Genomic DNA, 22,761 nt, shown 5'->3' with positions numbered 1-22,761 from the left:
GTCGGAAAATCCGCCGGCATCTGAACCGGTCCACGATTCACAAGTCAATCTATGTGGCATCAGAAAGGGCATAAAATTTCCGATCTTTTGATACCCATACATCCAGGTTTTCTATAAAACCCACGTTTTTAAATACCTAAGCAAAAACGTTGTTATGGTTTCGTTTGAGCAACCTGCCAAAAATGTATGGAATTTCGTAATTTTTGTTCTCGTGGATCAAACTTACTTTTTGCCCAGGTATTTAAAAACGTAGGTTTTATAGAAAACCTAGATGTATGGGTATCAAAAGATCGGAAATTTTATGCCCTTTCCGATTCCACATAGGTTGACTTGTGAATCGTGGACCAGTTCGGATGCCGGCGGATTTTCCTACGACGTAATTCCGGGTTGGTACGAAATTCCAACGAAAAATCTATTCTATCGATACAAATACCCCCAAAACGGTGTTATACCCACTCTAAAATGTTTATTTAGCAATTCTATGGTAATATATTGACATTTAGTTGAATTAAAAGTTTGCAAAATTAAGTTTAGATAAGTTTTATATAGAATTTCCAGAGTTATATAAACTTTTATACTAAGTAGTTAGTAAACTTTATATTCAATCCAAATTATTTTTTTAATCAGTCAAGGATGCCTATTTGGAGTTGGGAGACTGGATTTATGGTGATTTGTAAACAAATAACATTATTTATGTTAATTTTTCGAAAGGTGTACAAACTTTTTTTGCACCTTTTTTATTTTCGTAATAGTATTTGTTATATAACTTTTTATAGAAATCATCTTTTCATGAGCTTTTTATAGCAAAATGTTTGGCATGAGTTTCTGAACAAATCGTAGTACTAGGTTCCTGTCAAACTTTAAATTTTTTACATGTTTCATCACAAAATGTGCATAGTGCCCAAGGGGTGTAAATACTTTTTTTACATACTGTATAACATGACGGGGTTTCTTACAAAAACCACCCTTTTTACAATTTTCCGAACATTAGTCATAATCGTTTTTTTAGCATAACTTTTGAAGTACTTAAATAAACTGCATCATTTTTAATAGCGACTTATGGGACCCCAAAACGGATCGAATGAGGCCAAAACGGACAAAATCGGTTCAGCCAATGTCGAGATAATCGAGTGACAATTTTTTGATCAACATCCCACCACACACACAGACATTTGCTCAGAATTTAATTCTGAGTCGATAGGTATACATGAAGGTGGGTCTAGGAGGTCTAATTGAGAAGTTAATTTTTCGAGTGATGTTATAGCCTTTCCTCATTGAGGTGAGGAAGGCAAAACGTTGTTGTGGTTTCGTTTGAGCAACCTGCTAAAAATGTATGGAATTTCGTAATTTTTGTTATCGTGGAACAAACTTAATATTTGCCCAGGTATTTAAAAACGTGGGTTTTACAGAAAACCTAGATGTTTGGGTATCAAAAAATTGGAAATTTTATGCCCTTTCCGATGCCACTTAGGTTGACTTGTGAATCGTGGACCGGTTCGGATGCCGGCGGATTTCCCGACGACGTAATTCCGGGTTGGTACGAAATTGCAACGATAAATCTATTCTATCGATACAAATACCCCCAAAACGGTGTTATACCCACTCCAAAATGTTTATTTAGCAATGTTATGGTAATATATTGACATTTAGTTAAATTAAAAGTTTTCAAAATTAAGTTAAGATAAGTTTTATATAGAATTTCCAGAGTTATATAAACTTTTATACTAAGTAGTTAGTAAACTTTATATTCAATCCAAATTATTTTTTTAATCAGTCAAGGATGCCTATTTGGAGTTGAGAGACTGGATTCATGGTGATTTCTCAACAAATAACTTTATTTATGTTAATTTTTCGAAAGGTGTACAAACTTTTTTTGCACCTTTTTTGATTTTTGTAGTAGTATTTGTTATATAACTTTTTATAGAAATCATCTTTTCATGCGCTTTTTGTAGCAAAATGTTTGCAAATGTCTGAACAAAACGTAGTACTAGGTTTCTGTCAAACTTTAAATTGTTTACATGTTTCATCACAAAATGTGCATAGTGCACAAGGGGTGTAAATAATTTTTTTACATACTGTATATAATTTCTTTTGCGACGGTGTTCAACAATTTCAGATGGATTTTTGGAATGCGGTCATTTACATTATGGTGTACTTAATCCGAAATCAATTTTTATAAAACCATCTGAAATCACATACTATCTTTAATTCACATTTTATTTCATTTCAGTTAGTTGTCAAATTGTTTAATAAATATACCTTACTCAAAAAATATCAAGAATTACTTTATTTGGGTTCTCTATACCATCAATAAATGCATATATGTCCCATGTGCAGTTTGAGTGTAATACTCGGACCAAATCACTTCAAGCGGAACAATGCAAATGGGCCAAACCGATTTGTAAACAAGTAGCCTATCCTACTTATGTGTAAAGTGAACATTCTTTAACGCAGAATATACTGCTTGTTTACAAATCAATATTCATCTATTACATTGTTTTAAAAAATTAATAAAACACAAATGTGTACTTCTTGGCAGATAAGTATTTTTTCAGTAATATTGGTCTCATTCGATCCATCAATCATTTCAATCATAAGTCCTCATTAAAAATTATGAAGCTGAATTAAGCACTTAAAAAGTTACGCAAAAAATCGAGATTGTCCGGAAGATTTAATAAGGGTGGTTTTTGAAAGAAAACCTTTCATGTTAAAAACAAATTTATTACCTCAAGAGATTGAAGATCTGGCAACCCTCTCAAAACCTATGAGTACTTAAGTGTAAATTAAAGACTTCTTTGGAGTTGGATCTTAGATATTATGATGAAAATGATGTTGGGATCTATAATGCAACCAATCGTTAAGGGATAGCACAAGATATTCCGTAATAATAGTCCAATAGGGTGAATCTGCGTTTGTAAACAAGCCGTCTATCCCTTTTGCTCAAGTGACAATTCACGTCAAGTAAGAGGGGGATAGACTGCTTGTTTACAAACGCAGATTCGCCGCCCTATTGAACTGTTACTACGGTATTGAAGATCTGCAAACCTAGGTATCTAAAGTTATGAGCACTTAAGTGTTATTTTTACACTTTTCTGAAGTAGGATCTCAGATATTTTAGTACAAATGATATCTGAAACTGTGATGTGACCCATCGTTGGATGGATAATCGAAATACCTTCCGATAAGCCTGAAAATTGAAGATTTGGCAACCTTATCAAAATGTTTGTGAGTGAAACAAAATAGGCAAAACATTGAAAGGGTGGATGTTGCAATTTTAGATGAATTTCCTACATAAATATGCTGAAGGCATCAACCATAACATAATGAATTAATTAACGTTTTTTCGAGAAAAAATTTTTAATTTTGAAATATCATACTCTTGGGCAAATCAGAACAGCTCTCTTAGCAAACAAATGCTGTCCCGATTCATTCCCGTTTACTTTTTATTAGAATAAACCACTTCATACACATTCATAGGATTTCATACAAGTTTCTCCGTTAGTTGAAAATGTTTACAAACTATTTGTTAATCAATGTTGATGTATAGTCCTGGTGTAAGGTATGAACATTGCAGTAAAATGACACGCTTTAAAAATTAATCAAAATCTAATTTATTTCAAAGTTCACATGAAATTGGGGCCGGCCTTGGTTGTAGTTAGTCGTCTCCCCTATATAAGGACATACAACACACCAAACCAAGTCAGCTCCGGTGGAATCGCTGGCAGCGGTTGGACTCGTGATCCAAGGTCGTCAGATCGAACCCTGGGGTGGAAGGATCCTTGGAGTAGAAAGAGGTTTGTGTACTCTTCCCATTCAAGCCTTTAAACTCCTTGATTCGAGCAGAAACTTGCAATAGAGACCACAAAATAATTGGGGGTCGTTAAAGTGGATGGTTTGTTATGGAGTAGGGAGTTGAAACAGCCGTCAGCCAAAAAACTCACAATAAATCACTCTTAAAAATCGCATGTGACTGTTTTAATAGTAACAGTATTTTCTGAAGAAGTAATGAAATCATGATATAATTGTAATTTTAATAATATGAGTAATTTGGAGATATACGAAAACAAAATTGTAATCCACATAAAAATGGAACTCCTCTGTACAAAACTAATTTGTTCTCTGCAGTCTCGCTGAACAATTTCTACTCATTGAGCTCCACCCATCGCTTGCTCAACACCCACCGAGCTCAAATAACCACTCTTCCATGTCAAACCAAAAACAAAAACCTCAATCACTCACATACTGAAAAGCACAGACCGAAAATCCATCACCCTCTCGCCGAAGCTGCTCGCCTGTTCCCGCCAGAAGTCAGGTGGGACTGCCTCAATTCAATCATTTCCGAGTCCCGCACACGCCCACATATTTTAATCACTCAAAAACTCGCAGCAAGCCGAAAAAGCAGGCAAGTGGCTCTTTGTGTTCGTGTGCTCGTCGCGTGCCGACCGACGTCATCATCGTCATCGCAGCAGGCAGCAGACACAGCAGAAAATCCCTCCCCTCGATCCTCCTCCGATTCCACCGACGGAACTCTCATGCAGACACACTCACTCAATGGGGTCGGCCTTCAGACCGTTCAACACCCCTTCTTCGTGCGAGAGGGGCTTTGCTTATCAGCTGCAAACGGCCGGCAAGGGCACTGTGAAAAAAAATCCGTGTAAATTGGAAATGGTTTGTACTTTTGATTTTCTAATAATTTAAGTTTTATCGGAATAGTGTCTCATTCTCACTTCTCAAATCATAATTTTAAAAACTATTTCAGTTATTTTCTTGAATTAAGTTTTTTCGAGATTTTTTTTTTTTGCTGGCAAAGCCCTAGGAAATCGGACCCAAGTTGATTCAATCTATATCGACTTTGCAAAAGCGTTAGATCAGCGGCCACATAAGATTATCCTCAGTAAACTGGCTAAGTTTGGTCTGCCTGACTGGTTATTGACGTGGTTATCTTCTTACCTGGAGAACCGGAAGGCATACGTCAAACATGGTCGCTCTTGTTCCAAGCATTTCTCGGTTACATCAGGAGTCCCCCAGGGTAGCCATCTAGATCCGATTCTATTTAACCTGTTAATAAACGACGTGTGCGGAGTCCTCATGTCAGAGAATGTTATGATGATTTGAAGTTTTATCGAGAAGTTTACTACGCAGAACTTCAAGATGACCTAAGTGCAATGTGGTGCAGCGCAAACGGAATGCAGATCAACGCAAGCAAACGCAAGGTTCTGTCGTTTTATCGTGGAAACTCTCCCATCCTCTATAGTTACCTATCCGAGGGGAAGGAGCTGGAAGGAGTCGACAAGAAGCTGACTTTCAAGGAACAACACTCGGCGAAAGTAGTGAAGGCAAAGACCACATTGGGATTTATTTCTTGGATTTTCAAGCGATTAAGTATTTGTCCTTCACTCTAGTCCGCAGCATACTAGAGTATGGCGACCAAATTTGGTCCCTCAGATTGATTGGAGATGCAAACTTGTACGAAAGAGTGCAAAGAACCTTAACGAGGAATGCCTGTGTCAAATTTACTAACGGAATGTCCAGGCTTAGTTTTAAAAATAGAATTAAGTGTTTAGATTAAGTTCAGTCTGTAGATATTTTTTGTATTAATGACGGTGTGACCAAATAAATAAATAAATAAATAATAAGGCAAAATAGGAGACTATATGATTTTGTACTTTTTGTTTATTTCAGTGTAAATGCAGGGTAATGTATTTTAAACTTATTTCATCTGATTGCACTTTAATTTCCATTGTAATTTTGAAGTTTCTTGAAAAAAAAAAAAATGTTTTGCTCCCTGATATACCGGGTTGATTTTTTTTTTGTGACAAAACTTTTTTAAATAATTGTATTTGTGCATACACTTCAATTTTTACAAATTTGACATCGTAGAGTTACAGGATTTTCTTAAAGGATTTCTTTCCGTGTTGAGAAAGGATTTTCTGTTCGATTTGGTGAGTTTGGTAATGTTGTAGGTTATAATTGGACCATTGCTCATTTTATTTAACCCATAAATGATTTAAAAAAATGGCAATCGAAAAGTACTCTACAGATTGTTTGATAAAGTGCACAATTTTCTAGATATAGACACATAAAGTTTAATTTTAGCTGAAAAAATCCAGCTTCTCGATTTTTTTTATCAAGTAATGTCCATTCGAAGAGTTGAGTTACATTAAATTTAATAAATAAATTATATATGTAAATCAAATTTTCTTAGCTTTTTTTACGAAATGCACTGATTTTAATGTGAAATTTGTGAAATGTTATTTTCTGTAATTTTAAAATATTTCATTTCTCTGTAAAAATATTATTAAAACGCTGTAAAAACTTCCTAAATATTGTAACTTAGTTGATCAGACTGCTGGTTGCATCGATAAAGTCTCCTAACGTTGAAATGTTGTGAAAAATTAGTTTTTTCTCAATGTCATCGCATTAGCCCTCTTTTTTAAACTCACGATTTCTCGGAAACTATGTCTTTACTATAAAAACATTAAACTTTTATTAAGTTTACTGTAGTTTTCTATAAAAAAAAAACAATTTCGATTTTGTTAATCAATAGTATTTTTTTAATTGGCAAAAACCCTTTAAAAAAGCAGGAAATTTCATTTTTGACTTTGCAAATCTAGTCAATAATTTTTGCTGTATCTACTCAATCAGCAGTCTGATCAACAAGCAATCAACAGTAAAAGATGTAGAAATATTGTTTCAACTTTTCTCAAACATTTTCGTAGGAGTGATTTTCATTCTTAAATAAGTTTTTTTGCATAAAATTTACCATTTTTCTTATAGGTTTAAAAAAATACACAAAGGAGGAACTCAAATACACGGATTATCAACAAAAAAGGAATTTTTTGGGAAAATTTGAGAGAAATGAACATGTTTCTTCAAGTTCTCTCTAAAAGGCCCATTTGAATTTAAACATTTTCAATTTTTTCTCTCATTTTGCAAGAAAGATATGCAGATTTTCTTAGATAAGAAAATAAAAGTATTGAAAAGTCAAGTCAATTTCAATCTCAATATTTTTATCAGTGCCTTTCCCCATTTCCGAAATTGCCGGGTGGAGTTTCACGGCTGCTAGCTCGTGTTTGTTCTGTACCTACACAATTGCACCCATTTATCGCTGCTGCTCTGCACCGCCTCTTCCACCGGCGAACGACGACCCAACGACGAACGGCAGCCGAGCGCACCAGCTTCGGACGCTGCGCTCCTGTTCGAAACGGCGTGGTTACCTAAGGACGGACTGCCCGAATTTTGCCTTTGTCGGGCGTCGGGCGGACCTTGTCTCTCAACTCTCACTCTCATTCGCGCTCTCCGCCTCCACCGGTCGGCATGAGATAGGATTTTTTAAATTTTCTTGATTAAATTGTAACCTGATGCACAAAATGTTTGAAATTTCAATAAAATCAAAAAAATTGCAATTTCCAAATAAACTAAGCTAAATTTAGAGTAAATTTAGTAAAATTAATCCACACTTCAGAGTGGATGGAGATGGTTTCCGGATGAAAGTGGAAATGATGGGTGTGTTTTACCCCTCGCGAGGGAGAAATTTGAGAATTTCAGGCGTGAGTTACGGGGAGGAACATCACAAACAGTAACTGTGTGTCAGTTGATCGGTGAAAGTATTGTACGTAGGGGAAATATACTCATTTTAATCACACTAAGCCGTTCGACCAATTCTCATCACTTTTGCCGTTTTCCGCTATTAAATCAACATTTTCAGATGTATCAACAATGGAGAGTTGCTTGCTCACTTTTATTTGAGCTATTTATTACTTTGGAACAGTCAAAAACACTTTATGAAAGCTGCAATTCATGTTCAAAGTGCTGATAGGCCGATAATAGAAATAGGCTGAAAAAGGGTATAGTTCCCCTACATGCCTTTGAATTAGTACAAATTGCTTTGATGTTAAATTCGTTGTTTGAAAGAAAAGCGTATGAGATGTGTTTTTACTTAGCGCTATAATCAAATACAATTTCATAAGCAGTGCTGTCTTCGAATTATTTGTAATCGAATGAAAATATTAGGATTTTTTTTTGTAATTGACCCAAATATTCTGCTTTTAATGACTTGATTCAAAGACATGCTCAAAGCCAAATGTTATTTTTTTACGCAAACTGATAGAAAATGTCAGATTTCATTGAAAAATAATAAAATTAAAGAGAATTTGTTTTCTTTTTTCTTTTGCTTTTTAGTTTTTAATCCTGACTGGTGGTTTCAAAAACACCCAAAATGCATTAAAAATAAAGTTTTGATTATTGCATCCTTTAAAAATTGTAGAATTTGACTCTCATTGCTCTGTTTTGGTTTTGGTTTTAGTTTTAGTTTTAGTTTTAGTTTTAGTTTTAGTTTTAGTTTTAGTTTCTAGTTTCTAGTTTCTAGTTTCTAGTTTCTAGTTTCTAGTTTCTAGTTTCTAGTTTCTAGTTTCTAGTTTCTAGTTTCTAGTTTCTAGTTTCTAGTTTCTAGTTTCTAGTTTCTAGTTTCTAGTTTCTAGTTTCTAGTTTCTAGTTTCTAGTTTCTAGTTTCTAGTTTCTAGTTTCTAGTTTCTAGTTTCTAGTTTCTAGTTTCTAGTTTCTAGTTTCTAGTTTCTAGTTTCTAGTTTCTAGTTTCTAGTTTCTAGTTTCTAGTTTCTAGTTTCTAGTTTCTAGTGTCTAGTTTCTAGTTTCTAGTTTCTAGTTTCTAGTTTCTAGTTTCTAGTTTCTAGTTTCTAGTTTCTAGTTTATAGTTTTTAGTTTTTAGTTTCTAGTTTCTAGTTTCTAGTGTCTAGTTTCTAGTTTCTAGTTTCTAGTTTCTAGTTTCTAGTTTCTAGTTTCTAGTTTCTAGTTTCTAGTTTCTAGTTTCTAGTTTCTAGTTTCTAGTTTCTAGTTTCTAGTTTCTAGTTTCTAGTTTCTAGTTTCTAGTTTCTAGTTTCTAGTTTCTAGTTTCTAGTTTCTAGTTTCTAGTTTCTAGTTTCTAGTTTCTAGTTTCTAGTTTCTAGTTTCTAGTTTCTAGTTTCTAGTTTCTAGTTTCTAGTTTCTAGTTTCTAGTTTCTAGTTTCTAGTTTCTAGTTTCTAGTTTCTAGTTTCTAGTTTCTAGTTTCTATTTTCTAGTTTCTAGTTTCTAGTTTCTAGTTTCTAGTTTCTAGTTTCTAGTTTCTAGTTTCTAGTTTCTAGTTTCTAGTTTCTAGTTTCTAGTTTCTAGTTTCTAGTTTCTAGTTTCTAGTTTCTAGTTTCTAGTTTCTAGTTTCTAGTTTCTAGTTTCTAGTTTCTAGTTTCTAGTTTCTAGTTTCTAGTTTCTAGTTTCTAGTTTCTAGTTTCTAGTTTCTAGTTTCTAGTTTCTAGTTTCTAGTTTCTAGTTTCTAGTTTCTAGTTTCTAGTTTCTAGTTTCTAGTTTCTAGTTTCTAGTTTCTAGTTTCTAGTTTCTAGTTTCTAGTTTCTAGTTTCTAGTTTCTAGTTTCTAGTTTCTAGTTTCTAGTTTCTAGTTTCTAGTTTCTAGTTTCTAGTTTCTAGTTTCTAGTTTCTAGTTTCTAGTTTCTAGTTTCTAGTTTCTAGTTTCTAGTTTCTAGTTTCTAGTTTCTAGTTTCTAGTTTCTAGTTTCTAGTTTCTAGTTTCTAGTTTCTAGTTTCTAGTTTCTAGGTTCTAGTTTTAGTTTTAGTTTTGGTTTTGGTTTTGGTTTTGGTTTTGGTTTTGGTTTTGGTTTTGGTTTTGGTTTTGGTTTTGAGACGAGGTATCATGACCAGCGTAAAAAAAATCATTGATTTTTAAGATGCCAGAATTTCAAAAACATACATGTACAAGAACAATCTCAAGCATTTTTGAATTTGGTTTTTCGTAAATAGATGAATACCGTTCGAAAAAAGACTCTGCTTATAAATGTTTCTTACGTTCTTTTGAAAAATAATCCTAGAAATGGAATTTGACCTTTTTGAATCCAAAAATCAAGTTAACCTTCAGAATTTAATAAGCTTTTGAACTAATTCATATCTCCCTGTTAGATTTTCGTCTGCAAGATTTTTGCTGATTTTTTATTGGCTAGATTTTTTTCATTTTTGCGATGGCTACCATGTTTATCTTAAAAATAAATAAATATTTAAGTAAAGACGGATTTTTATACTCCAAAAAAAACTTTTAAGGAATAAAGGGGGCATTCGTCAAAACACGGGTTTCAAATTAATTAAATTCTGAAGATATGAAAACTCTTATTTCAATATAAATAAATCAGGGATACTTTTCTTTTTTTTTTTGGTACCGAATGTAAAAAAAATCTTGTAATTTTTTAGACAAGATAGGGGAAATATACCCATTTTAATCACACTAAGCCGTTTGACCAATTCTCATCACTTTTGCCGTTTCTGCTATTAAATCAACATTTTCAGATGTATCAACAATGAAGAGTTGCTTGCTCACTTTTATTTGTACTATTTTTTACTTTGGAACAGTCAAAAACACTTTATTTAAGCTGTTATTCATGATCAAAGTGCTGATAGGCCGATAATAGAAATAGGCTGAGAAAGGGTATAGTTCCCCTACTGTCTCCAATTCTTCATCATCAGCTGTTTTTGCGGGTGCCAGCATGCTCGAGACCACAGAAGAAAGAAGGTGTCACTCATATCACAAACTAACACAAACCTAACACCCCCTCAATTTGGCAAGAACAACCCACTGACTCTGCTGGTTGTGGCCACGTGGCACGGCCACCATCACTCGACTCAACTCGGTCTGTCAAAGGCGCAAAAGCTGTGCTTCTTCTCTAACTTTTGGCGAATCACTTTCGCCGTTACTGGTTTCCTGTTAGAAACACACCATGCGTCATTTTGACTGACGTAACAGCGACAGCTGTCAGTCACTCACCACAATGTCACACGTCACGTGGCACGCCCTCTGGCCAGGTTTACGCGATTGTCAGGCAGTGCTTTTTCCCAGATGAAGAGGGAGGGGATTGAGTGTGATGAAGATGTCATCATTGGAGATTTGAATAATCGACAGATCATCACTCATCGTTTTGGAAAAGGGGGAAAAGCCTCCAAAACGGAAAGATGTACCTTTTCAGGCCGAGTATTTAGTTTTCAACCCTGTTATCACATCATCAGTATTGTTAGCGAAAAAAAGCCTCCGTAGAACATACATACAATTTGAAAGGTTACCACAAAATGTATTTGACTTTGTTGAATGATCTAAATTTTTACCAGGGCTGTGGAGTCGGAGTCGGAGTCGGAGCCGGAGTCGGTGGAGTCGGGTATTTTTGGGGACCTGGAGTCGGAGTCGGAGTCGGAGTCGTCAAAACTCGAATAGCTGGAGTCGGAGTCGGAGTCGGAGTCGGCTAAATTGTATGAGCTGGAGTCGGAGTCGGAGCCGGAGTCGTAAATTTCTGATAGACCCGGAGTCGGAGCTGGAGTCGGAGTTGTCTAAAAATTTAATATAATTTATGAACTTATTTATTGTTTAATATTTGTTATAATTCAGGTTGATTCCCATTTTTTTTATATTTTAAATTTATTTATTGAATCGCGTGCACTGCGTTGACATTTTTTTTTATTTATTTTTTTTCTGGTTCAAGATATTTATCAGATGCCATGATGTCTTCGAAGCATTTTTTTTAAGATTGGAAATGATTAGAATGAAAATCTGTTAATCTTCTCTTGTCAATGTTTGTATACACTCTATTATAGTGTCATAACTCATAAAATAGTAAACAATTGTGGCTTGTAGTCAAAAAATTAAAACATATCTAAATGATTCTTTACTGTCTCTTTTCTTGTATTTATATATTCTTTCAATTAAAATTTGACCAAATTTTATCAAACTCTTTCTTAAAAAATATAAACACCGTCATCTTTTTGTCCGATAGCGAATGTCTTGGAGGTTTTATGTAGATAATTTTTTTGAATAGGATAAATAAAAGTTCACTATCAGTACTTAACGAAAATAATTATGTTTTTAAAACATTTGTAAAATTGATAGTACACTTAACCCCCGGTGGTTAGTCACTTTTTCGTTTGACACTTTTTTAGTCAAACTAAAAAGTAACGAACTGTCACTTTTTACACGGCGCTCACGCAAACTATCAAAACAAACGTTTGATAGTGTGTGTGAACTCCTTGTAAAAGGGGTGTCAAACTAAAAAGTGACCCCGTTCGTTTGACAACAGTTGGTGTCAAACCATCGGGGTTTGACACTAAAACCCCTTTTAAACGGAGTTCACAAACACAACCAAACTTTTGTTTTGATAGTGTTCGTGAGCATCGTGTAAAAAGTGACATTTCGTTACTTTTTAGTTTGACTTTGACCAACCAACAGGGTACAAACTGAAAAAGTGTCAAACGAAAAAAACTCTACCAATAAATGCTCATTTTGAATGTAAATAAAAATAAAAATAAATCAAAGTAACGTGCTGAAAACATTTGAAACTGACAAAAAATATCGAAAATAAGTTGCAACTAATTTTTAATTGATCATTGTTTTTTTAGCTATATCGAATACCTCAATGTTAACAATTTCTCTAAAAAACTGTGTGTTGATCCTTAAATAATATCGTTGAACAAGTCTTTTTTGTAAACTTTAAATTGGGGTGATATGTTTGACATAATTTTAATTTATTTTTTTAAATATTAGAATTGATTTATATGTTTCAAGTGTTTACTGGGCTTGATCACACAATGTCCATGTACGTCTTCTCAAATAAATTCAAAAGAGCTTTAAAAAATAGTTACTTTAAAAATTGTCTATTTCAAAACCTATCTTTAATAGTTACTGTGTTTCTTTAAAATTTCGATTTTTTTTTATTTTACATGTCAAATCAATCATGAAGGCTAGCTTTCTTTTAATATTTCATTAAAAAAGTAAAATTAAACATTAATAAAGCTTGCTTATAAACATAATAAAATGAATGTAAAATTAAAGTAGTTTAATAAAAAGTTCCAATTTTTCAAACAACATAATCAAAATTAACTTAGAAAACTGTTGTGCTGAAAATGCGTTTAAATCTGAAGATATTTTTTATTTTTGTTTCAATAACGCTGAAAACATGTAACATAGAATAACGAACACTTATCTACCAAGCTTAGTATGGTTCCATACCATTCTCTTTGAATATTTAATTCGTATTTATCATTTTGCAAAACACCCTGAAAATGAATGTCACCCTGGTTTACAGTATTCACGCAAGTGTGAACTGAAATGTAAGTGATGTGTTTAATTCAATTTTTTAAAATATTTTAAATAAAGATTAGGTGTCGAGTCGGAGTTGGAGCCGGAGTCAACAATTTGTGAAAAGCTGGAGTCGGAGTCGGAGTCGGAGTCGGCTAGAGTTGGTAGGCCGGAGTCGGAGTCGGAGCCGGAGTCAACAATTTGTGGAAAGCCGGAGCCGGAGTCGGAGTCGGAGTCGGCTTAACTCAGAAAGCCGGAGTCGGAGTCGGAGTCGGAGTCGCTTGTAATATGACCCGACTCCGCAGCCCTGATTTTTACTACTAATCACTGTTATTTTCACGGCGACGAAATATTCGTTTGTTTCAATAAACCGTCAGTGGGGGTGACATTGGGTCTTGGGGGTGAGATTGGGTCAAAGTGATTTTTTACGGATTTTGCCATTTCGTCGCCATCGTGCTAACTTGTCGTACGTGCATTTTGGGCCAAATTGAGTTAAGAACGCCATTTTGTGCAGCTCACAATGCCTCACTTTTTGACTTTCACAGATCCCCAAAATTCGATTTCAATCCTGAGATATTCACCAAAAACCGAAAAAACTCCGTGCATTTTTGTCACTTTACATATGAAAGTAGTTTCAATCTTGTCGTGCTATCTTGTCACTCCCTGAAAATTGATGTAAGTGTGACAATTGGCCAAAGGGATTTCAGGTCAGGATGCGTTTGACGCACGTACAAGTGAGACTACTGTAAACATTTGTAATTATAACTTGGGACTCCAGCAACCAAATACAACCAAACTTAGGGACAATGCACAGAATGGTCAGCCAAACAAAACGTGTTTGTTATTGTTTACATTGCGTGCTCTACTTTTCGTTTATTCAAGGTCAAACATTAAAACGCGTTTTTCTCGGATCGTCGTAATGGCGGGTGCGAAAAGATGGCACGACGACGTCGATTTCTAAAGTATTTCTCAATGAAACTAAATTCTGTTAAAAGGGTTGTGCAAGGGACATCTTAAGATGACTTCGCTGAAAAAATCTCGTTCCTGGAACAAAACCTGTTATATTGGCAGCTGTTTAAAGTTGATGTACGTTTTTGGCCAAAAATGACCTCTCGAAAAATCATTTTCCTAATATTTTTGTTGGAATTGCTCGAAAACTACCCAAATGTTTGAAAATCTCCACTTCAGACATTGTAGCATGTCAACACGATTCCCTCGAACAAGAAAAACTGTTGGATGACTTGTTTTAACCATATCGTTGTATTTGAGAATCATTTTAGTTTCATTTGACCAAATGTCACCCCCTCTAAGGTGTATCGTTTCTTGACGTATAGTCACCCCCACTGACTGTACTGTTCCTGTTCGCAAAAATGTCCACGAGATATGCATTTGTAGAGATTTTAGGCAGTTTGGCCATTTTAAAAAAATGATTCAAAAAGAAAAATAAATAGCAAGATCTGGTTTTTGAGGATCTCCTGAATAGCTTTCAACTTTTAAATGGCGAAATCTCAACAACTATTGTTTCAATTTTCAATGTCAAAAAATTAAACTTACAGTAAAATTATCTGATCTTCCTGATTAGTTTCAAATCAAGACTAAAGAAGCCATTACACTACCGCAAACAAACAAACAAACTCGCACTTTTTCGTGTTTGACAGTTTGCCAAACTCGCAAACAAGGCAAAATGTATGCAGGCTGACGTTTGTACAAACAAATCCAGGCAAACAAACAAAGCAAGCAAACTGGCAAACTGTCAAAAAGTGCGAGTTTGTTTGTTTGATTGCCGTAGTGTAATAGCTCCCTAACATTTAAAAGGAATTACAAAGCAATCTTATAATAAATTTTAACTGTTATAGTCAACTTTATTTTTCTCAGGTAAAATTTCTCCTATTTTTTACATTGAACACTAGTTGCTGTTTATCGTCTTCCATGATCTTTTCCCAAAATTGGAAATACTCAAGAATAATAATTACCTTTGCTGGACCATAGCTCAAAACCTGTATTTTTGAACATTTAAAACATATCTGGAGTTTTTTTTTTTTTAAAGGTTCTATAAACATATGAAACCTATAGCTTAAAAGATCTGGACATAAAAAAAAATAAAAAAAGTGATTTTGACCGGAGTCGGAGTCAATTAATTCAGATATTTTACAAGAACTGGAGTAGGAATTGTAGTCTGTAAAAAAGCTGAAGTAGGAATCGAAGTCAAGTTGTGAAAAAAGTTCCTCAAAGCTGCAAAGATTTGCTCTTAAAAATTATCACAACTGAAAGATTTTTTAAAAGAAAATATAACAAAAAAATCTTTTGATTTTTTTGTTATCTCCCGCAGTAGGGGAACTATACCCTTTCTCAGCCTATTTCTATTATCGGCCTATCAGCACTTTGATCATGAATTACAGCTTTCATAAAGTGTTTTTGATTGTTCCAAATTAATAAATAGCTCAAATGAAAGTGAGCAAGCAACTCCCCATTTTTGATACATCTGAAAATGTTGATTTAATAGCGGAAAACGGCAAAAGTGATGAGAATTGGTCGAACGGCTTAGAGTGATTAAAATGGGTATATTTCCCCTATAAAACAAAATCTAGCAAATTTATGCTTTTAATTTCGGCACGTGTCGTACATTTCTCAAACGAGGTTTACTGGGTTGCATAAATTCGACGATGGCTGAAAAAATCAAGTTTTGCAACAAGCTGCTTACAACATTTTTTGCAGTTCTGAAAAACACTTTTTGAATGGAATTTTATGTTAAGCATCCATGTAAGGTTTTGGGTGACTCACCACACTTAACCTTCGGACACCTAGAAATGAGCAGAATCTTGCAACAGAGACCACAAAAGACCCGGGGGTCGTTAAAGTCGATTGCTTTGCTTTTTTGTGTTAAGTAAATTCACCGTTCAAAACTAAAAAAAATAATGAAAAGTTTTCGATACTAGTGCTGAAAAGTTCAACTTTTCAACACCCATTTCAGTGCTGAAAAGTTCTACTAATTTTCCATTCTGTTAATTTTGGTAGAGAAAAGAAGATCGTTTCGTCGCTCGAGAATGACAGGAAAACTAAATTGTTTCACGACGAAATTGAAAAAAAAGTTAAGCGTTCTTTCTTGAGGCAACATGAATCAAATCAAACATTCAATTTCACAGTAGCAAAAAAAAAGTGATGCTTCCAAAATTGCAACGACGAAACCCTCAGCATTTCCTGTCGCTCTGTTACCGTGTCATGTTTCTTCCAACCGATCCAATATAAATAAGTTGCCGTGCGCCATGATAGTGTAGTGCTACAACAAAGTGGGCAATACAAAAAATATAAGCCATCCCAGCCCGAATTGTGCAGCACACGTTCTCTTTTTCTGTCTCGCTGCAGCGCAGGGGTGCATGGATTGGAGCGTTTTTCTGCTCGGAATTCTCTGCTAAAAATGTAATCTTAATTTAAAAAGCCTGGAAATTTGTAATTTTTATATTATTAAAACTTTTAAATTTATATATTCTGTGTAGAAAATTTAAAGAAACTCAGAACTTAAACTTAAAAAAAATACAACAAAATTTTAAACAAATGAGACAAAAACCATCCAATTTGCACTTTCAAAGAGAATTCCCCTCCGACTGCGACAACGAAACGAGCAAAGAACGAAACGTCGTGCAGCACAGTGCGGCCGTTAGATTCTCGTCAGAACTTGGTATTGGCTCCTGTTAGCGCAGTCACATGAACATTTCCCATGTGGCCTCGTTTGCAGTTTCAAATTCCAACAGGACTTCGACCGAAACGACCCGGTCGTTCCCTTCCCGGCCTGAGAGGTTATAAATACCGTGTAACGATGGTGTTATTTTGTTTTTAGTTTTTAGTTTTTAGTTTTTAGTTTTTAGTTTTTAGTTTTTAGTTTTTAGTTTTTAGTTTTTAGTTTTTAGTTTTTAGTTTTAGTTTTTAGTTTTTAGTTTTTAGTTTTTAGTTTTTAGTTTTCGCAATTTGCTCCTGTTTACAGAACTCAATTTGTCAAAAAATCGCTGTTTCCCACGAAACATTCCAACTGCAGACCTGCAGAAACGTTCTCTCTCAATTCCGAATAGAAAACGAAAAAACACGACCGAATGGAAACACAATTGAACAAGTCACATGGCGCCTGAGAAATTCGCACTAAGAGCCGATGAGTTTCGGCAGGGGCATCACGAAACTGCTTTTGACTGTTTGGTTGTTGCTGCTGGTGCAGATGTGTTTTGTCACACACAGAGAGAAATTTTTAAATCTCACAACAGAAAAAAAAACTTGCGACGACTCACGCCGGGGTGTGCTTTATGTGAAATTTAAACACAACGAACGAACAGGAACGCATCAAACGTTGGCCGAGGGGAGAGGAATTCGAATTCACTTTGTTGCTTCTTTTTTTGGAATGTCGTTTTTTTTATTCGATTTCAGCTGGTGCTGAATGGGATCGAGATTGGTGATGAGCATTCAGGCGCATTTGGTTTATTTGTTAGTTGAAACATGTCATGTGGTTTGATTTTCATTCTTTTTTCTGTCTTCAGGTACTGCTAACTTCTTCACTGTTCCAAGGTTGGATTTCAGCCGATCCAAAAAGGACAAAAACGACGTTGGTCGCGTTCAGCACCCAGAAGGCGAGCCAAAAGACATTGCGCCATTCGCTGACTGTTTGCTGGAAAGAAAACAAAATCAGAGTTTCTGTATTACCGATGTGGTGTTTAATATTCCTGGATTGTATACATTATATATCGTCTTGATTTCAACTTTTAATGCACGGGAAGTAATTTTCACCCTATTTCTTTAGAAACCTTCTGCCTTTTCGTAGAAATGATAAAATTGGACGCTTCCGGTTGCAATAGATCAAGAATGGTCTATTTTTTCAATTTTCAGAAAGTGGAACAATTCTATACTATTTCAGGAGATATTCAGGATTTCGTTGGGGTAACTCGGCCCTCCTATGTGTAAAACTTGAAGGCATCACCCTATTACGTTATCGTGCAAAAATTATTGTCATGGACATCTAGATCAGCTTGGTGCATCGATTGAGGTTGGAAGTGGTTCTGGTGCCCTGAAGGACTTAACCATGTCAATTATTTTTGTACGATAACGTATTAGGGTGTTCAAGTTTTACAGTGGACTCTCTCGTTGTCGATATTGAAGGGACTGTCGAGAGCGGGAGTTATCAAATTAAAGAACGGAAAATCAAAGCAATCTCTATGAAGGGACTGAAAAATTTCTTGACAGCTGAAGCAATATTGATATCGAGAAGATCGACAGCCAGAGAGTAGTAATAATATAACGCTCCCTAAGGTCTAGAATACGCTATAAGCAAGCGTAACGACCATTGGACCAGATCGCAAAATTAAGTGGAAAATTGATTTTCCGAAAAATTGTGAAGTTTTGGAGTTTTGGTGTCTTCAGAAAAGTTGTTGCAAATAGAAAAGGGCAGCTTTTGGTTTGGTTGAAAATTAGGGTGGTTCACGATTAGGGTAATAATGAAAAAAATAAATTTTCAAGATTTTTCTGGTATTTTTTTTGTCTACAAAAAAGTTGTTGGGCTTGCCAATCAATTTTGTCGAAAATATCAACATATGTTTTAATGAGTCCAACCATGATAAAAACCAACGCAGGAAAATGCATTTTAAATAGTTTTCACATAGTAATAGTAGCAGTTATTTTAGAAAGTTTTTTCTGCTCTCGCTTAATCGACTGAAATTTATGGAATTTATTTCATCCAATTGATTGTATTTGAATTTATTTGTAGTTGTAAGGATCTCCAAAACTCTGCATTCTGTCATAAGTTAAGCAAATTGTATTTGATTAGTATAACAAATAAACATGAATTGAATTGGAATAAATAGTTTTCAGTTGATTGCACATCTATTTGCATTTGAAAATTTAAAGCTTTTTAAAAAAAATGTTTGCCCCGCGATTGTTCGGGCCGACATAAACTTGGAAAAATATTTGCAACGGCCTTACAACCATATTGGCCTTTTATCTTGGATAGCATAAGAATGTTACGCAGTAAATCTCTTCGATTAAATTTTATATTTTGAAAAATAATGTTTTATGAAAATATTAAAAATTACCTTAATAATGAGATTCATGACAATAAGTAAGAGATTATAAGAATGCTAGACTGAAAAAAAAAATTAAAAAAAATATCCGTGCCACTTGGACACTTTAGAGTGGGGAGTAGGTTGGCGATTGTCCACGCTCCGTACAAAAATAACATGGGATTTACTTACATTTGGGGTGAGCACTCCAGCAAGATAAGGTACAACAATACCTGTAAAGAAAAAAGTTCTCAGAAACAACTATGACTGCATGTTTCGCTCCAACTCAACCCGTTATCGCTCCAATTCCGTTAACCATCGCCATCAACACCCCAGCCAAGTTCGGACTAAGGTCGTTCACGTTAACCTTCAACCCCGGATAGAATCCACCCATGAAGGTAACGCTCAGCGCAAAGTAGACCACCACCAGCAGTTTGTTGCAGTCGGCGTAGGACGCGGCCACAATAAAGATGGCCGGCGGAAGTGATCCAACCGTGGTCCAGAACTTTCGCGCGTTTGACCTGGTTACGCAGTTCTTTTTGATTTGTATGTCACAAATCCAACCACTTAGCACCGAGAAAATCCACATGCACAGAAACGGAAAGTAGCTGATCAATCCGTTATCTTCCACGGATACGCCAAGGATGCTCTTCATGTACTTGGGCAGATCCGTCGCCAGCAGGTAGAAGCCCCAATCGTGACCAACCTGGAACAATGATAATCATATTCCTATGTTAAGTTTGAACTTTAAAGACCTCACCTGGCCAATGATCAACGCCCATAACGGCACACTTTTACAGATTTGTGACCACGGGATGCCACTCGTTCGCTCGACCTTTTTAGCATCGGCAAACTGCACTAGCAGCCGGCCTTTCTCCTCCTCCGAGATGAAAGGATTGGTCTCGGGACTCGCATATCCCAGCACCAGCCAGAACAGATACCATACGATCGCTAGGGAGCCCCAAACGTAGAACACTAACCGCCAGCTGTGCAGCTTCGAGATGATCAACCCCGTTCCGATGCCTCCGACGAGCGATCCAATCTGACCTCCGCTGTAGATGAACGATCCGAGCATTCCTCGCTTGTCCGGTGGAATCCAATGGCCAATGATGGCACTTAACACGGGGAAGGTGGCCCCCTCACCGACCCCCTCAATGGCCCGGGTGGCCATCAGCAGTGGCGCTCCTCCGATATCAATGGCCAGCGGAGTCAACAGGGTCAACACGGCCGTAATCAGCACGCTTAGTCCGAGCAACAGCCGCGGGTACTTGTCCGCGATGAAGGCACTCGCAAAGTGGGACGCCACGTAGCCCCAGAAGAACGCCGACAGGATCAACCCTTGGGTGGTTTCGTCCCAAGCGTACCGCGAAAACTCCGGGGAGGATCCTCGTGCCATAAAGGCCTTCCCGTCCAGGTCTACTCCACAGGGCGAAAGTTTTATCAATGTACCATTAGCCGTGACGTTGACGACCTTCGGGAGAACCATCTCGGTGATGGCCAGATTCAGGCAGACCCGCATCGTGTACTGGTTGACGATGGACAGAAAGCATAGCAGGGCCGTCAGGTTCTGCTGGGAGATGCAGCAAACTGGGGGACCATAGACGGTCAGTGGGCAAGCGGACACAGGTTGAACTCACGGAACTTACCTGCCTGGCAGCATCTCTGCAACGACGAAGGCATGCTCTGGATTTTTTGCGTGACAGCGTCCCTCTGTCATTGAGGGTCACCTCGGTTACTTTGATGAAAAATGCAACAACAAAAATTTCACCTGAAATCAAGTTCAGAGTTTCCATAGGAAAAGTTCTTTTAATGGATGATATTTACATATTTACTTTGTCCGATGTCCAATCGTTCTATATATTTCAAAAGAAGTCATTTTTCATCATCAATTGCGAAAAGATGGTAGAATCGTGTTGTCAGGTGGTAGACTCTAAAATCTAAAATTCAGGACCAAAAATATCTCCGAAATAATAGTTTTAATCTGAAAAATAAATTACCCATTGCGCAAGATAACAATTTTTAAATATGTTTGATGACTAAAATGCAATTATTTGAGCTATGGCCAATTGAAAATTCCATAATTTTCGAAAATTTAGAAAAAATTATTTTATTTTTTTTTATTTCTGCAATGGATGCTCAGTTACAACCTCTAGAATAAAAAAAATATTTAAAAAAATAGGTCTTCTCTACATCACCAAAAAATTGTTGATTTTTAAAAACATTTTTCTGTAACTATGCGTCTGATTTTTCAGATTAAAAACAAAATAATTTTTCCTAAATTTTATGATGATTTAGATTTTAGGCCGTTGCAAATATTTTTTGAAGTTTATGTCCCTCGGCTCTGACCAAAGTCGAGGAGAGGGGGGGGGGGGGGCAAAAAAATAAAAAAAACACATAAAAATTGAAATTACAAGCCTACGTTTCAACATTTGGATGAAAAAAGTGTTTTAAAATGCATTTTACAGGCGTACAGTTGCTTTCCAATCACTAGTTTTGAAAATATCGAGGTACTGACGGAATTTTTTTTTTCGCAAAGAAAAAACTTTTCATGGGACTGTACATTGGTATTTCATGAAAATTTAAAATGTTTTCAAAGGAGTTCAAACATGCTAAATATGATTATAAACGCGGGAAAATGCATTTTAACTGGTTTTCAGTTGATTAAACTTTAATTTTCATTAAAATTTAGAAGTTTTTCGAAAAAAAAAAATTTTTTTTGTCCCCTGATTATTCAGGCCAACTTTGAAGGGGGGGGGACATAAACTTTGAAAAATATTTGCAATGACCTTAGAAGACTTTAAAAATACCTTTTATGAATTACAAAGTATTCAAGATCATTCTAAAATTTTGGTAATTTTGGTTCCTGATATCGAATCAAGAGATTTTTGTGTAATATTGAGCCATCATGAAAAAAGAATTTTTCATCTGAAAAATTAAAAAATAGTTTAAAAATCGCTGCCATTATTCGTTTCTTAACTACTAAAAATCGAAAGGTATTTCATTTTATGGGAAACCTAAAATATTTCTTTTTATTATAGACGACAATATCTGGTTTATTTCTATATTTTACAGAATCCTCTCTAGCACAAGTGTACCTACATGCCAAAACCAACCACTAAAGGGAATTTTTTTTTTGCAAAATTGTTCGAACTTTTTGAAAAAAACCTTTTGAAAGCACACAGTTGAGTTTTAGAAGTTCAAATTTTGAAACACTGTTAAAAACTATTGCTCTTTCATATAACTTTGTTGTATAATTCAAATAACTCGTGAAGAATACTTGCGAAACCTTATGTTTAAGATACTAAAATGTCTGTAACAAAAATCTGGGTGCAAAAGCTCTGGTTGATGTGCACCGTTAACGGTGCATTTTTTACCTTTTCTACAACTGTGTACAACATTAGTACACTCTAAAAGTAACCCTGTAAAGTAACAACAAAACACGTAATTTTAAAATGAAATTTTCTGTTTAAAATTGATGAAATGACCGCTCTGGATTAAAGTAGATTTAAAAAGCAAGATAAATTTCCCATAAAGTGACTCTAAAATAAAATATTGTCGGTTTTTGATAGTTGAGTAACAAAAATGGCGATGATTTAAAACTATTTTCTTTTTTTTTTTT

The 22,761-nt window shown here is 35.4% G+C and overlaps 1 protein-coding gene across 1 annotated transcript; it reads right to left on the bottom strand.

The window, feature by feature from the left end:
- Positions 1-17,572: 17,572 nt before the first annotated feature.
- On the bottom strand, positions 17,573-20,890 carry LOC120413110 (sialin-like). The gene is made up of 5 exons (XM_039573816.2): positions 20,789-20,890; positions 19,903-20,729; positions 19,434-19,848; positions 19,335-19,375; positions 17,573-17,758 (listed from the first exon to the last, which is right to left on the bottom strand). The coding sequence occupies exons 1-5, from the start codon at positions 20,820-20,822 to the stop codon at positions 17,627-17,629; spliced, it is 1,449 nt and encodes a 482-aa protein (XP_039429750.1). The 5' UTR covers positions 20,823-20,890; the 3' UTR covers positions 17,573-17,626.
- Positions 20,891-22,761: the final 1,871 nt, after the last annotated feature.

This window comes from Culex pipiens, chromosome 2 (genome assembly GCF_016801865.2).
Source record: "Culex pipiens pallens isolate TS chromosome 2, TS_CPP_V2, whole genome shotgun sequence".
In the NCBI taxonomy this organism is placed as follows: domain Eukaryota; kingdom Metazoa; phylum Arthropoda; class Insecta; order Diptera; family Culicidae; genus Culex; species Culex pipiens.
This window is presented reverse-complemented; position numbering and strand designations above follow the sequence as displayed.